Below are 17872 nucleotides of genomic sequence, written 5' to 3' on the forward strand. Positions count from 1 at the left end.
CTCCTTCTTGTAACAGAACTGCCTACTTTTGGCTTATAGTTCAGGGGTCCAGTCCATCAGGGCATGGGAATCTTGGCAACCAGGTCTTGAGGCACCTGTCACACTGCATCCGCAGCCAGCGAGCAGAAAGCAAAGATCGCCTGGGTCGTGTTGCTTTCTCCTTTTTATCAGTTAAGAGTCCCAGCTCATGAACTGCTACCATCCATACTTAGAGTGAGTCTTCCCACTTTAACTAACCTACTCTAATCTAGCCAGTGTCTTACAGCTGCCTACAAGAGATTTGTCTTCATGGTGAGTCGAAATCTCATCAATTTGACAATCAGGATTAACTGATCAACCTTTGGTTCTGAGCTGCAAATTAACATCTGAATATGTGTCCTACCCAAGTCTTTGCACAGAAAAAGTTAATAATAAAAATAAGTATTGTGTGTATTTTTTTAAACACAGTCTACAAACCATCTTCTCAAACTCTATGTCTTAAAAGAATTCTAAGAAATTCACTGTTTTCACAGTGGTGCTCATCAGAATTCTGTATGGCTTCTGACAACACTCATATTCCTGTTCTGTACCCAGCTGCCATTCGGATGGTCACGGGCAGTTCTCTAGCATCCAGTAACAGTAACTTTGAGCTAGCTGTTCAATCAGAGTTAAGAAGCACCGTAGTAAAAACTGCCGGAGTGGCTCACCCCATCTCTATTTTTTTCCCCATCTTTATTAACTTGGGTATTTCTTATTTACATTTCGATTGTTATTCCCTTTCCCGGTTTCTGGGCCAACATCCCCGTAACCTCTCCCCCTCCCCTTCCTTATGGGTGTTCCCCTCCCCATCCTCCCCTCATTGCCGCCCTCTCCCCAACAGTCACATTCACTGGGGGTTCAGCCTTAGCAGGACCAAGGGCTTCCCCTTCCACTGGTGCTCTTACTAGGATATTCATTGCTACCTATGAGGTTGGAGCCCAGGGTCAGTCCATGTATAGTCTTTGGGTAGTGGCTTAGTCCCTGGAAGCTCTGGTTGCTTGGCATTGTTGTACATATGGGGTCTTGAGGCCCCTTCAAGCTCTTCCAGTCCTTTCTCTGATTCCTTCTTGGGGGTCCGTTCTCAGTTCAGTGGTTTGCTGCTGGCATTTGCCTATGTATTTGCTGTATTCTGGCTGTGTACCCCACCTCTATTTTACTACAGCTGAGGATAGGAGAAAACAGAAGTGCAATGTGGTAAAGGCCAAGCGATCAACCTGGCTCCCAAATTTACCTCACTTTGTATGAAAGACAAAGTTCTGTGTGGGAAAAACTCAAACATAAACCAAGTTTCTTTTCTCACTACTTGCTTTTGTACATTTTCTCCTTTTGCTTGGCTGTGCACCTCTTTGCCTGAGGTCCAGGTTTTGTAGTTACTCATGTTGCATACATCTTCATCGACTCCAAATGTCTGTTAGACTCCTGTCCTCCTGTTTATTCTCTGCTTTACTGAGAAGCAGAACTCCCAGCTTTCTGCCCTTTTCAGTTATATTCAGAAAAACAGGTTACACTGGGATACAACTATTTATTTTTACTCGATCAAAGTTTATCACTACCTATTTGATAATATCAAGGATTCTCTTGTAGATAAGAGACTTATCAGGAAGGTCTTCCAATTCATTAATTCAGACTTTAATTAGTGGCAAGAACTTTTTAAGAAAAAACAGCGAGATGGAAGCTTCAGAGACAGCTCTGTAGAATGAAAGGGAGCTGGAAGTTGAACGTCTAAAAGAAGACCCTTCGACTCCATCAGACATTCAACATGAGTAGTACTTTAGTGCTTAGAATATAGCGGATCTGAGTTTTGAGAAAGGTGGAGGAAATCTAGAGAGGTTAACCTGACAAGTTGAGAATATGAGTTACTGAGAGGTTGGAAGACCGAGTGCATATGAAAGGGATGCACTGGCTCAGTGTGGGATTTCTGTAGGCCATATACTGCTCTTATAGATCACCATTCCAACTGCTGCCACCAGAGAAGAATCGGGAAAGACAGAGTTCTCCAATCCTCTCACTACATACCTGAACAACACAAGTTTGTATGTTAAAATTCTTACTGCTTTGCATGAGGGTCAAAAGACAAAATATAAGAAAAAATATAAGGACATCGACATCTATTTTACAATAAATATAAGGCTATTATTACTATTGGTATTTAGGTATTTCCTCATTAAATAGTATACAAGGAGAAATAATGAGAATGTAGCTGTTGGTCTCTGATAACTAACTTTCACAATTCTTTTTGCTGTCTATTTTGGGACCCCAAACGTCCAGTGAGCTCACTGAACAATGGTAATGGTCTATCAGTGACAATGTAGCCACGAGAAAGCTGCCTTCATCTAGGCAGGGTCTAAGACTGCTGCTCAGGAATCTGCTAACACGGGTTTCCATTTCTAGGGTATAAACAACCAGTGACTTTTTTTTTAAAGCTAACCTACTCAAAATATTTAAAGATTAACCTATGAATAACAACATGCTAAGTAAATAAAGTGAACCAAGAATTTCTATAGAAAATAGGCTCTAAAGCAAACTGAAATACAAAGGACCATTTGCTATAAAAATGGTATCGCAATGAACATTAGAGACATTAAAGCACTGTTGCCAAGTAAGGAATGGGTAAGAAGACGACAGGACAGAAGGCAGCTATGAAGAGAAGCAGTGAGCATGAGAGTGAAGCCACAGATTAGCCTTGGATGCTCACCACCTTGGCCACTGAGCTACTGCAGCACCCCCCTACATTTCAAGATAGACTGTGAATGACTGTACTGGAACATGCCTTCAACCCCTGTACTGAGAAAAGGTATGCTACTCTGCAGCAGATATAGCAGTTTTATAAATACAGTAGTATGCCATATACTATACTTGGAACAGCAAAGAACATTTACCGCACTCCACTGAAGCTAAAGTCAGAAGAAACTAGAGTTAAACACAGGTGCCCAACTCTGTGTTTTCCTCACTGTTATATGAACGACTAAACTATTATTGTTTTTTGTTCATTAGAATTGCCATGATTTTATACAAACATTTACTGTTTAGGGTCATATATATAAGCATGGTATATAAATATTTTGGAATGATAAAAAAAAAAAACTTAAGAGAATATGCTTTGTACCAATAAAGAAAGACCATCAAAGTATATTAAAAAATAGAAGGTAATAGAATGGCTTATGTTTGTGCTAAAATAACAAAAGGTGTATATAGGAATAATGTATTATATATATTTTTATTCCAGAAAAGACTATGAGGAAATAATGTGCATTCAAATATTCTATTCTTCCATTTCCTAGTCTAAATTATTTTTACAACTTACTAAGGTTCCTACAATTAAGTTGTTCTTTAAAAACAAAAAACAAAAAAGCAGCGAAGTTCCTTGACGGTAAAGACGGCACCGGCACCTCACACACTTTCTATCATCAGCACTCATAAGAGTGGGAACCGCTGACATTCAATGAGTGTCTGCTAAGCCGAACTGTTGGTCATCTATACGATTGTCCAAGCTCTTGAAATACTGACTTGTACCAGCCTCTCATCAAGCTCTTCCCTTATAATTCTTAAAGTGTCAAGTCCAGTGCCTTAAAAACAGATGAAGGTTTGAATAATGGCCCCCATAGGCTAAAGTATTTGAATGCTTAGGTCACCAGGGAGTGGCACTATTTTAAAGGATTTGGGGTGTGGTCTTTGAGTAAATTGGTCTGTTAGAGGAAGTTTGTTATGGAGGGTGGGCTATGAGATTGAAAAAGCCCGAGTCAGGCCAGTGGCTCTCTCTTCCTGCTTCCTTCGGATCCAGAGGTAGAACTCTCAATTGCCATGTCTGCCTGTGTGCCACATGCTCCCTCCCTGCCACACTTACAATGGACTAAATCCCTGAAACTGTAAGCAAGTCCCAAGTCAATGCTGTCTTTATAAGAGTTGCCGTGGTCATGGACTCTCTTCACACAACACTGGCTATGACACCGTCCTCCTTATTTATATAAAATCCAGCTGCCATAACAGGAATAGTACTTTGTCCCAATACTTGATGACTTCTTCGGAACAATCTACTAATACACACATTACTCATCCATATAAACAAGTTTAACTTGATGTGCTTAATTCTGCAAACAAGAAGTCCAGTGGCTCATTGCAAAAGTTTTCTTTGGGAAATATGGTAGTTTGAGTGAAAATGGTCCCAACATGCTCAAATATTTGAATGGCTGGTCCCATCAGTAGAAATCTTTGGGAAGTTGTGATATTATTGGAGGAGGTGATATTATTGGGGGTGGCCTTTGAGGTTTCAAAAGCCCATGCTATTCCTAGTTAGCTCTCTACCTTATGGGTGTTATTTCAAGATGTGAGCTCTCAAATACTGCTGCAGTGCCTGTCTACCTACTCCCATGTTCCCACCATGGTGGTCATGGATTCACCCTCTGCAACTAGAAGTAATAAAAAGTTAACTAAGAAGATACCAGAAGTGGGATACTGCTGTGACAGGCCTCACCATGCTTTTTCAGAAGACTATGGGACTTAAAATTTCAAAAGTGGTTGAAACTGTATCCCGGACTTACTGGGCCATCCTGACAGGAGCTAGGAAGAAAGTCGTGCTGAGAGCAATCTGGACTAAGCATCAGCTATACGGTTCTGGCTTCAGTGTCCTGGAGGATACGGGAGAAGGGGGTTGCAGAATCTTCTGTGGTTAAGAATAACATTAAGAGTGTGGCAGAAGATTCCTGCATGGAGGTCTGAAGAAACCATTACAAGAAGCTGTAAACATAAGCCTGGATTTCAGTGAGGACTTAAAAATGGTGGCAGTGCCAGAGCCATGGGATATCTACTAGGGAAAGTTGCACACAGGGAATGGAATCAGCCAGAGAGAGAAGTATGTTACAGTCAGCAAACCGGGAAGGGTAGAGTCAGGTTATCAATTCTTCAGAAATGAAGAAAACTGGAAATGAGGATAAACTTTTGTATTTATGAAAATAACTTTACTATCACAATCAAAACAAAGCTTAGAAGTATTTATAAATATATATCTTATAAAACAGATATTGTATACTATAAAATTTTGGAAATATATACAGTTTTCAGTCTCCATTAATTCCTTTTTATGGCCAAAGAAATGATCATAAAATAGAAAGGTGATATTGTATCTAATTTCATTAGTACTATTAATGTTAAATTTACAGCAAAGGTAGATGCTATCTCAAATGCTAATTCAAGTGCCAATAATGACTGGGTGTGGTAGCATAAACCTCAAGTCTAGCAGTTCTTAACCTGCGGGGTGAGACTTTCACAGGATTATAATATCTGATATCAGGTGTTTACATCAGTAGCAAAATTACAATCACGAAGGAGCAATGAAAATCATCGTACGGCTGGGGGTCAGTGCAGCATCCTCACTGTTTGAAAGGGCTGCGGTGTCAGGAAGGATGAGAACTGCTGCTCTAATCCCAGCACTCAGGAGGGAGAAGCAGACGGATCCTCGAGTTCCTAGCCTGCTGCTTTATAGTGAGCTGCAGGACATCAAGAATATACAGTGAGATCCGTTCTCAAGAACAAACAAAACAATCATGTCGTGGTCTGCCCAAAAAGAAACAGGAAACAGTCCTGATAACTGAAATCAATGAGAACCATGAAACACAGAGTGCTTACTACCTTTATGCTGGTTTTCAAATTCCTCAGATAAGAGATGGTAGCAACAACCCACACTGCAAACTCCCTTGACTTCAGCCTTGGATGCAAAAATCCGAAGAGTATTGGGTGCAAGGTCACCACAAGTATGCAACCCCACCATCAAACAGTCCTTTAAAGACAAGAAGAAAAATGGCAATTAACAGGAGAGTTAAAAACTACGCAGGTAAATATTTTAAGTGTCTTTTCAAATATGTGAACCTTTTAAGTGACTAATTCTACCTAAAAAGTATCACGTATTGTTTTCTCTCAAAATGAATAATTCTTCTTCTTAGTTAGGCAAAATGTCTATACTTTCCTCTTGTTTCTATGGTTTTTGTTGTTGTTGTTTTTGCTTTTTTTTTTTTATATATATATATGTCTTCATTTGTATTTTTCTCTCATTTCTTTGACCAACTAATATTTGGTCAACAGCTAGATACTATAAATTAAAGGTTAAAATTGGGTCAAAAGTGCAACTATTTTGATAACGTGATATTTGAAATGTTTATATGATACTAGCCAAATTTCTTTCATTGATAGAACTTCTTTAGGCTGCCCGTCTTGTAAAACATGGCTAAAAGAAACAGAAACGTCACAAGGTTATCATTCCTAATCAAATGCCAACATGTTTACTTAATTTATTCATCGATCAAATTTAACAAAATAAAAATCAAGATATGTATTTTTGCTTTCAATTTTCTAGCATGACTTTTATGTAAAACCTGTCTTATGAAACTTTTTTCCAATTACTCAAATCCTAATTTAAGTGTACTCACATGGAATTGAGTACAAATGCATACATGCATAGAATTTTGTCAATCTAGCAATCATCTCAAAGTAATTTATTCTTGTATTGTTTGGCATGAATCATAAAAGTAAATTAATAAAGTCAAGTAGGACCTCTCTGTAGAAAATCCATGTCCATGTTCTTATGCTATTTGGATTTGAAGACTTTCAGGGAAGTTACATGATCTTTTGAGTTTTAAGGAGATACCCTAAGCACAGATAGTCCACAGATCACATTAGTATTAGATTTATGATTTCAGTATAGTCATAGCAACTTCTCAGCGTTTTTTTTTTTTTATAAGAAAAACAAAAACAAAAGAAAACACCAGCAGCCATCATATCTCCCAAATGCTCTGTAAAGAATTATCCATCTAACAGCTCAATTTTTAAATACCAGTTAAATTTTAAGGTCTGGATAAGGTCAGGCATGGCGGTAAGAAGTCCCAGCGGTCAGGAGGCTGAGGCAAGAGGCCTGCGTGAGTTTGAGGATGCTCTCGGCTACATAATGAATTACAGGCTAGTCAGACTTATATGGCAAGACTGTATCACAAAATAAATGACAACAACAAAAATAAATATAGATGACAGTGTTTAAGAGATATCAAAGAACTGGTTAAGCATCAATGAGTCTAACTATACAAATGAAGTATATCAGTATCACTAAGAACATAAACTACAGAAACAGCTGAATTTACAGTCTCCTTTATTAAAAAGTACGATTTTGCAACTTTGTTTAACCTTTCAGTTTGTCATGGATTCTCTTTGATGATGTCTCCCAGGCTATCCCTGAACTCAGTGTCCCCTTGCTTCAGTTGTTATGCTATCTCTAGCATATGCCACCACGATCAGTTGCATAGTTCTAGTAATATAATTCCAAAAATATTTTGGAAAATTTACATGACAAAATATACTAATAAAATTTTGTATTTTAATCTAAAAAGTTGTTAAAGATAACTTAATTACTGTATTGAAATGCATGCAGACTAAGGTTTCATTTAGTTGATACCTCTTATAAGCACATGACTGGGGTTGTGTGAACTAGCGCAATGGTTACGAGCATGAGCTCCTCTTGCGGAAGCCAAGTTTGGTTCTCAGCATGAAGGCTGGGTGCTCTAACTGTCTCTATACAGATCCAGGACACCTACCCTCTCTTCTGGCCTATGAAGGTGTTGCACTCACATGCATAAACTGTATAGAGTCACATGCATATACACATAATTTAAAAATAAGAATAACAACTTTAAAAGAAAATCAGTGACTGGGGAACCCTCTAAAAATCATATAAAACAAGGATTTAAATATCAAAAGAATTCTGATATCTTTGTTTAGCCATTTCCTTAAATTAACAAAGAATAAGTTAACTTCAAAAGATACTTTGTCTTCTAAAGGAGTTAGGCTAAATAATCTGTAGAAGCTTCTATATATTCTTGGTTTAGCATCTAACAGTGCATTTAAGATACATTGTCTTCCAATTATATAACTTGACAACTTAGAAAACATTAAAACCTTAAAGAATAGTCACAGGCTATTCTTGCCCTAGGAAACTGCATGTTGGTTAATAAATTTTATGCTCATTCCCTCTCTATCTGGTCTCACTATCCTGATCTGATGATCATTTTTGTGTGTGTGTGTGTGTGTGTGTGTGTGTGTGTGTGTGTGTATGTGTGTGCATGAAAACATCATAATAATAATAAAACTCCATGAACATCTATAATTACTATAAGCATCAACTCAAAACAATAAAAATGATGAAAACAGATGCTTCTTGAATTAGAATTTAAACAACCTTTGATAACTTGGCCTTCTGACTGGCATTTGTGCAGCTCTTCTATCTACAAGTGAAATGAGTAGAGGGTTTTGTACTCTATAGTACACCCTTATTAATGTTGACAGTTGTGGGTGCAGTGAAAGCCAGTTTAGGATTCTACACGTGCTCTTTAGGATTTCTGTGCCAGATAATATCACAATAGTGCAATAATAAGCTATTCAAATTGTATTCTCTGTCAACAGCACTTAAGCAAACTAAGGAATTCACGAGTCGAATCACCTCCAGATCTTCGATAATGTCATGCAGTTGTGTGTCCGCCGTGATGAACGAGGTGAGCGGTGAATATATGCTGGAGCCCCTTGATTTGGAGGTGGCATTTCCTCTCTCTTTACGGAGTCCAGGCGCTTCTGTGTGGCACACCTGTGAGGTAGGTTCGATGCCATCGACAGGCAAAAAGTCTACGAGAGAAAAGGCATCTTCACAACACAACCTTTCCTCTTCAACTGGCTGAGCATGTGGATTTCTTTGCTGTTTTCTGATGACTGAAACTGGAGACCCTGAAAAGTCTGTCAGAGCACCGGCAGACACACCGGCAGACGCGTCTTCATCCCCACGCCTGCTCTTCCGCACACGCTCGCACTCCCCCTCGCACTTGCTTGTGCTTTGCACTTTCGACTCTTTTGGCATTTTTAATACCAGTCCGTTACTGTCTGCTCTTGACTGAGAATGGCAGAGGTTCCAATGTTTCTTCAACTTCCTGTTTCTCTCCTTAGCCCCATGAGTGTTAGTGTATGAGGAGTCGATGCCATAAACATTCAGACCATATTTTAAGGACAAAAAGGAGCTTAGATAGCCTTTACCAGAACCCACATCAATTATCTGAAGAAAACAAAAGAATCAATTCAGTATTTTAGTCAGTTTGTAAAAGAAACAGTCCACATATTTTATTAGGATGAGTAACAAATGTAATATATCATTTATATGATATATTTATTTTAATGTTTTGATTTCTATTAAAAAATGAATATTGATCATTTTTTAATCCAAAATTTTCCAGTTCCAGATAGTATAGTAAATCATCGGAACAACTAAGGAACAGAAATAATACGGAAAAGAGGAAGAGAATATGTTTTTACCATATATGGCACTACTGTCTCTACAGAAAATTCCTAACAATATCTTTAGACATCAACAAAAATAACTGCTGTATTAAACAATGTGCCAAGGTGTTGGGACAACCATACATACTGTATCAACTGGCTATGAAGTTGTGTCCAGGCGCTATTAGTTGTTAACCACTGTGCCAGCAGTGCCAGGCTAACAGGACATGTAAATGTGGAGAGGTGGAGGACAAATCTGCTTAAGTTAGATGGGCTGGCTGAGGGACCGTGCCAGCAAACAAGCGGGACCTCTGAAAGTCCCACAGTACAAGGTACACAGTAAACAGAGATTAACAATGATCCGACAGAACATATATAACACAACAGTAATGAACTTTGAATGTGAATGTTTTAAAACAAGACAATATAAACAATACCTAGCAGTAAGTTTAACAAAGGACAGAAGGCTCATGCACTGAAAACTATAATGTCACATAAAAACCTGAAAGGTTAAATAGATAGCTCATGTCATGAACCAACAACCTAAGAAGGCAGTTCTTCTCTTTCAACACAGAGAGATCAAGGCGATCCTAACTGAGTCTAAAGACACTGAAAAATCATACACTACAAGTGCATGGGAATGCACCTATGAATAACAAAACTTTTCCAAAAGAATAAAGTTAAAAGATATTAATATGGCTAGACAGATGGCTCAGAGGTTAAGAGCACTGTCTGCTCTTCCAGAGGTCCTGAGTTCAAATCCCAGCAACCACAGGGTGGCTCACAACCATCTGTAATGGGATCCAATATCCTCTTCTGGTGTCTGAAGACAGCTACAGTGTACTCACATACATGAAAATAGATAAATAAATCTTTCAAAAAAAGATATTATTAGTTCAACAATTAACAGGTTCAGAAGAAGGCTTGGTGGATAAAAAGATTGTCTTGCAAACATGATGACAGAAATTTAAATTCCCAGAACACACATAAAGTAGGGCAGGTATGAGACCACCTGTAAGCAAAGCACCAAGAAGCAGGGGAGGGGCCCTCCAGTGACCTGACTTGCCAATATAAATTGGCAAGGTCTGAGTTCAACAAAAAATGGTGCTTCAACAAATAAAGTTGAGGCGTGACCAAGAAAGGTCCACCAAATATCAGTTTTGGGCTGTCACAAGCACACACATACATATATCATGCATACATGTGGAAGACACATACAAACATGGAGGTACACTACACATAAATACACATGCAAAAAAATTAACAAAAAACAACAAGGACCCAAACAGGTTAGTAGTACTTTAAGAACAGATATAATTTATCAGGGAAAGATTCTGGAAATAGACCTGTACTTATAATATTAGACAGACTGCCCAAGGATAAAATAATCTTTTCAATAAATAATACTGTGGTAAAGAAGTAGCTGAATGGGGGGAAAATAAACTCTGCATCTCACATAGGAAACAAATATTAAAAGTAGATCATGGGTCAAACTATAAGACTAGAAATATACTTTGCAAGAGAACTGAAAAAAAACCTTTGTGATCTAGGTTTAGGCAAAGATTTCCTATACAGGACACAAAAACATGAATGACAAGACAGTTTGGATAGATTTCATTAAAAATAAAAGCTTTTGCTATTCAAAATACACAGTTTAAATTTAGAAAAAAAGATACATTTTTACACGATTGCGTGTGTGTCTCCTTCTACCTCCTTCCACCCAGGGGCTGAACTCAGGATGTCATACATGGAGGTCTGCGGCTTTCTCTGCTGCATCATCTCGCCAGCCTCTATCCATTTAAAATACATAGCGAAATGGAGTAGGGAGGGGCTAACTAGCGAGCCCCTGGCTGAGGGGCTATTGACAGTTGATGGTTGATAGGAAGAAAGAGTCAGTTTGTTTAAGGTCTTTTAAGGGTGTGACCCAAGCAGGTAAACCATGCTCCAGTGAGTAACTCCACATCCCTCAGTAATACAGGTAGCACAGGCTGAACTTGGGCTATAAAGAAACGTTGGGGGGAACAGAGGGGGAAAATTGCATCCTTCTAACACACAGTGGCATAGAGCAAACGTCATCACTGAAAGGGGAGGCTGAAGTACTAAAGCAATACGAAACCACAAACTGTGTAGCTCCATGTCCAGTGTCTGGGCTTCAGTTTCAAAGGGCTTAGGTAGCTCTGCCCCTCCAACTTTACTGCTTGAAACACCCATGTCTCTCTCAGACCGATTCCACTTCCTGCATGCAGCCCGTCCTGGCAGTCTTCCCACAGTTCTGACACTCCAAACCTCAGGCTGTACACAGTAACTAAGGCTTTCCCTTCACAATGGTCTCTCTGGATTTCCTCACTGGGATTTAGACTCTGCCACAGTTACCAGGTCTCAGTGACTGAGAAATCATGGAGGAAGGAAGCACCTTTCATGCCTCCAAAACCAGTACCACGGGACAACACTGTCAAGTACCAGTGCCAGCTCAGGATGAAGCCTGCCCTGTCTGACCACAGTTTCAATAGGTTCTGTCTGCTAAGATTGACGGCTTTCCTAGTACTGGCCTTCCAGGAATATTTTCTTTTCACAAGTTTGACCCTGAAGTATATGGAGTCTTGCTCTCTAGGCACCTGTGATGGCTATTCTTGGCTGTTGACTTGTTATTTTCTGGGCTTAAAATCCATAAATGGAGGGCACACTTGTGAGGGCCTTTTTGTTAATTAGAAGTGAGCAGATCACTTCTAATACAGACCTTTGAGATGTGAAGACACATTTTTTATTTGGATCTTTTTGAAGGGGAAGACCCACCTCTAATCTGATCCATGCCTTCTGCTTGAACCTTGGGGCTGGAAGAAGGAAGCTTTTCCTCTCTGCCTGCCTGCTCTCTCGCCTCACTGGCATCAGCCTATCTCTCAAGGATTCCAGTGCATACTGAAGACCAGCCTTTGCCTTATTCTAGCTTAGAGTGGCTCCAAGACAGATCTTCCATGAAGATTTAAGCACTGTGTGTAATCTCTTTGGTAACTGAAATAAACACAGATAGGAAAGCTGAAGAGAGGGGAATGGGGTGGGTGAACATCAGTCCAATAAAAGGTACAAGTAGGAAAGGAAACCTGACTGAGACTAAAAGAGGGTAAGACCTGTAAGGAAATTTCTTACCTGCTTTAAGCCACAGTAATCAGCAATACTGCAGATTAGCTCTGACATTGCCTGGACCTCATGAGATTTTTTTGTATTCATAAACTCAATTGCCTTCACATTTTCATCTGAACAAACATAAAGAAAATTAGAATAATGCTACGAAAGGGAATTTTAGTTGTCACCCGAAATTCACAGCTTTTAAATTAAACATTAAAATAGCAAAAATTCTATTGTGTTATCTATGTAAATGTATTATTTTAACAGTTATGATTCAAATTGAATAAAAACCCACAGAATACACACTTATAAAATAAAGCCAACCCCTACACACCAATAAGAAAAATACCGCCCTACAAGAGCAGGCAAAGGCGTTGCCGTTTCACTCTCTGTACTGCCTAACAGAGTGGCTACCAAGACGTGATTATTCACACTCATATATAAAACTACCAAAGCCAAAATGCAAATTAAACTTCTAAGCTATACTAGCCATATTTAAAGTGCTTAATAGCCACGTGTGGCTATTTTCTACTGTATAGTGTATGGCAATTATATACACTAATTTATACAAATATATTATACACAAATAGTATTGCAGAACATTCAACAACCCAGCACTGTATGCTCTGGCATTAAAGCACATATAACAAGGTAGTCAGCATCATTAGATGTGTGGGAACTGGGTGGTGGCAAGCTGAAACTTAGGGTTGTGCTAGAAATAAATCTATCATGGTGTGGTAATGCTCACATGCAACATGCCTGCTTATAGGCTGAACCTCTTATTTCTTCAATGGGAAATGTAAACCTTACTAATAAGATGTTTCCAGGAGTAAATGGTTTTAATACAATGGCATTCTGCCCACAGATACCAGTCTAAAACACAGACAGACATACTCCAGAATGAGGCGTATATTCCCTCCACATACAGCTAGCTTTTGTCTCTACACTGTGATGTCAGCTTTCTTTCACTGGTATAAGACAACATCCATGTAAATCCTGGTGATCACATATACTATTCTCACTTAATACATAGTACTTAAATTTTGGAAGGCAGAGGGAAGGCTAGGCAGACCATCCTTAATGAGCTTACTCAGTTATGGTCAGTTAGAAACTTCTGGGAAAAAGTACTTATGCTCTGGATACAATGCCAATAGTTGCTGAGGAACTCAATTACAGCCAGAACACCCTTACCCCGAGTCAGGATTTCCCAAAGTCTTTGTAATTTGTTCCAGTGAAACATGAACATGTGAAAATAATTTTGATTAAAATTCTTAGAAATAAAGGAACAACAACAACAACAATAATGAAAATATTGTATGAGAAAAGGAAGATAAGCTCTCTTCACAATGAAGAGTGTCTGTGGATCCGCTTTTTGCCTGGTAAGAGGACAAAATTACAGATGCCTCTCAGTGAGGCGCATGAGAAAGCAAGCTAATTAGCATTTCTGTTAAAGCTGCAAAGCTGAGATTAATCACAGGAATAATCAAGCAAACGCTCCTGCATGTGTCAGGTTACCAGGGCCAGATAAGCAAGAAGAAAGAGACTGAGGTAAAATTCCCAATGACAGGGATCTAAACATTGTATCTAAATGTCCCGTATGAGCCCAGACTGATTCCTACACTGAAATCTCCAGCAGGCTGGAGAGATGACTCAGAGGGTAAGAGGAGTTGCTAGTTTTGCAGAGGACACTGGACTGATTCCCTGACATGGCAGCTCACAACTGCTCAAAACTAGTTCAGACGCGCTTTTCTGATCTCTGTGTACCAGGCAAACACTCGTACACAGACGTGCATGTAAGCAAAACACTCACATACATAAAATAAAAAACATCTAAAAGAAAAATATTGTTTTAAAAAAGAAGCTGTAAGTAATTTCTGCAATACTAAGACAAATTTAAATACAGTCTGCCTATTAGATAGTATGACCAAGGCACAGTTAAAGCCCTGAATAAACTGACGTGCTTCAGGATAGGTAGGAACGCACCAGGTTTTTATGGACGTGTGCTAAAACACTTGAAGGCTAATACAGCATCTGTAACCGATGGTCAAAGGATGCAGATTTTAAAGAAGTATGTGTGTGGGTGTCCTAACGGCAAACAGGGAGGTTTTAACATGGCAAATCTAGGTCTAAAGTATCAGGATTCAAGCAATGTTTCTCTAAGTTTACAGCTTTCTAAAGAAAGTTGGTGAACTAATGAGAGTCAAAAGAGATAGCAGACAATAACAACCTTAGGAAACAGTAGAGGTCACATATTTTATCATTGATGTCATTAGAATTTAACCCATTTGTCTCTACTACTAAAGCTGGTTTCTCAGCATGGACCACAGCCAGATGCCACTACCTTTTACCTGGGGTAGCTACAACATTTTGCATATCTATGGACATGAGTTTTAATCTATCTGGCCACTTGAGTTTTTTTTTTTTTTCTTTTCTTTTTTCTTTTTTTCGGAGCTGGGGACCGAACCCAGGGCTTGCGCTTGCTAGGCAAGCGCTCTACCACTGAGCTAAATCCCCAACCCCTCCACTTGAGTTTTAAACTGGACAATCCCCACTTTCTGATACACTTCCCCCGTTTCCCCAGCAACCACTCTCTACGTTCTTCATAGTCTTCCCTAAGAACCAGCCATAGAGAAGCCATTATTCCACTGAAATAAAACTGAACACAGGTATTTTAACATCTGTAGTAGCCCCATATAATATGTGTTTGTGTGACACTAACTGTGGTAAGGACACTCAGGGGCTAATACAGGAAAGAATATAGAGATCTACAAGTGTTCTTCATATGGGATTAGAGAATCTGCTCTTTTCAGTATGAAAGAACTTACCCGGGAGATAATATACAAGAGTAAATAAACTAAGACTATACTGGACATACATATGTAAATGAGCCACACAGTGCACCTAAGTACCTAAAAGCCTAAGTTTACATCACAATCACACGTACCAGTTCTCTGTTCTGTATTTACTCGGAGGGCTGTAAGCAGCTGCTCAGAAGGAGTGCACAGTCCCAAGTTCTGCACAGAGTAGTGTTTCGCAGTGAGCACAAAGGCTTCCACACTCAACAGCTTCTGAGAGGTTTCACAAAATATTTTGGGGAGATCGATGAAACCTAAAAAAAAGGACATAAAAGATTAGCAACAGTTATGTTTAAGATTTTTTTTTAAATAGCAAATAAACAACTGGTATTTCACAGCAACTTACAATATTTTAACTCGCAATCTGCATTATTTCCAATACTTCCTTTGCATTTGTTATTTAAACCATCAGCCCCCACAGAACCTGGTTTTAGCATTTTCTCCAATCATGTCTTTAAAGAGCAAATTAAAATTTGGTCTTTTGGTCTTTCCAGGAGCAACAGCAGCAGAAGTCTCAAGTCTGAAGAGTAATACATTTAATTTATGGACTGTCTTTGGGACCGACAACCGTGCATGTTAAGGCGCCAGTCTTTACAACACCACTGTTCCTTATTCCTGTTGAAAACTATTGCGCAGTCATATTCTTTTATGTGGTCATCAAGAAACATCAATTTGTCACTGAAGTTTCTTTTTCTTTTCTTTCTAATTTATACATAGCAGTTTATAAATCCTTAGTGACTAAAGCAGTCCAATTCATTTTTAAAAACTTACTCAAAGTATAACAAAATAAAAGCTTACAAAACTGAAAAATCCAGTGTTAAACAAGTGTGCAAAGCATTCGATCTGGGGAAGCACATACTCTAGAGAAGAGCTTGTGATGCTACCAGGACCAAACAAACACCCTAATGTGGATGCCACCACCCACCACGTCTTGTCTATTAAAAAGAAACACAAAAAAACTGTTGCTCTCTGACAAAATTTGATAACAATATACATGTTATTATCTTCTGCATATACATACTTTGTAAAACTAGTATCTCTTAATTTGGTGTTATAATGTGAGCTATATTTATTATTCAAAAGAAAATAGCAGAGATGTGTGATTTCAACTTTGAACCCATTAAACAGGAAGTAAAACCACAAAGTTACTATGGTGAATTATTTAATATAGATTTTGGGACATTTTACAAGCTGAATTTATTGATGCAGCCAAAAGTAATAAAATCTACATCAAAATATTTACATATGATGGGGGGCTCAGTCACTATTAAGTGAGGCTTTCAGGTTTAAGAGCAGTCTCAACATCTGCGGGCTCCCAGGGAGCAGTTCCTTACAGTGTGATGGAATGAGTATTAAGTCGCAGTGAGCAGAGGGGCCATTATAATCGTCAGTTATGGGACAATGTTGCCAACAGAAAGAAATGTGATGTTTCTGTTGGAAAAGTAAATATTTAAATCAACTTAGCTATCCTACTGAAAATTCTTGAAAAGATTCCAGTTTGACTTGAACTAAATGCTATTAATTTGCTTTTAATTACAGGCACCCCAAATTTGGGAAATTGGATGCCTAAGTTAAAGTGTTTTCAACAATAGTTAATTTTTAAAGGATCATTTATCCTGGTTCAATCTTGGTTTATATCTTTAGAGTTAAAAATGTATTATTAAACATTCAGTACATCCTAGCAACGGGACCAGTTGACTCGGTCCAGGGTTCCACAATTTAAAGTTTTTTCGATCACAGAAATACAGCTGAGGTAACTTTCTTTCCTTCTTTGGAGAGACTCAGTTTGCTGCTTTTAGAGATTCATAGAGAAGGAGAAAGGAGAATGACCTTTCCTTTCTTCTGTGATCTGACAAATGAGAAGGCCACAGGCCAATGCTGATGTTCAGGCCCTCACAGCGCCTTGTGTCCTGGTGACTGGGTGTCCGTGCAATCAGTTGGTAACTGCAGCCAGGAACAGAGAAGCTGCAGTGCAGTGGAGCCTTAGTTACTTCTTAGCTGAGCGCAAACATTTCCACCCCACAGAGAAGGACGCACGTTAAAATCTGCCAGCTTGCTACACCTGCAGTCTGAGGCATGACTGGTTTGCTTACAGCGCCCTCTACTGGACGTTCCTGATCTTACTCCAGTGTTGCTTCAATTGCTTTCTCTGTGCAGTATCACTATCCCAGGGCAGGGTCTTGTAAGGGAGCCTACAAGGTCACATGTAAAACAGATTAGCTGAGAGCTGGAGAGCCGGCTCAGTGGGTAATGGCAAGGTGACTGTACGCAGGACAACTGGAGGCTTTCCTCAGGCGCCTTGTGGTGGAAGACCAGAACTGACTCCTGCACCTTGTTCTCTGACATCAACAGACTCATGAAGGTAAGCTATGTAGACACCTACACTAACGAATCAAGCATACACTCACACACTCACACACTCTCTCTCACACACTCTCTCTCTCTCTCTCTCTCTCTCTCTCTCTCTCTCTCTCTCTCTCTCTCTCTCTCTCTCTCAATGTAAGGTATAAAAACAATAACGACTTAGGAAATGAGATGGAAAAGAGGCAGGAGAGGTTAGTTTTGAAACATGATACCAA

At 39.1% G+C, this 17872-nt stretch overlaps 1 protein-coding gene across 2 annotated transcripts in view; it reads right to left on the minus strand.

Annotated features, from left to right (window-relative positions):
- Positions 1-17872, minus strand: part of Mettl25 (methyltransferase like 25) — an 81411-nt gene that overhangs the window by 58721 nt on the left and 4818 nt on the right. For both annotated transcript variants that reach the window (XM_032911921.1, XM_032911930.1), the window contains 4 exons: positions 15383-15547; positions 12460-12566; positions 8495-9094; positions 5644-5791 (listed from right to left, as the gene is read on the minus strand). In XM_032911921.1, coding sequence (XP_032767812.1) covers positions 5644-5791; positions 8495-9094; positions 12460-12566; positions 15383-15547 — 1020 coding nt within the window. The remainder of the gene's footprint in view (positions 1-5643; positions 5792-8494; positions 9095-12459; positions 12567-15382; positions 15548-17872) is intronic.

The sequence above is a fragment of the Rattus rattus genome, chromosome 1 (assembly GCF_011064425.1).
Source record: "Rattus rattus isolate New Zealand chromosome 1, Rrattus_CSIRO_v1, whole genome shotgun sequence".
NCBI classification, from domain to species: domain Eukaryota; kingdom Metazoa; phylum Chordata; class Mammalia; order Rodentia; family Muridae; genus Rattus; species Rattus rattus.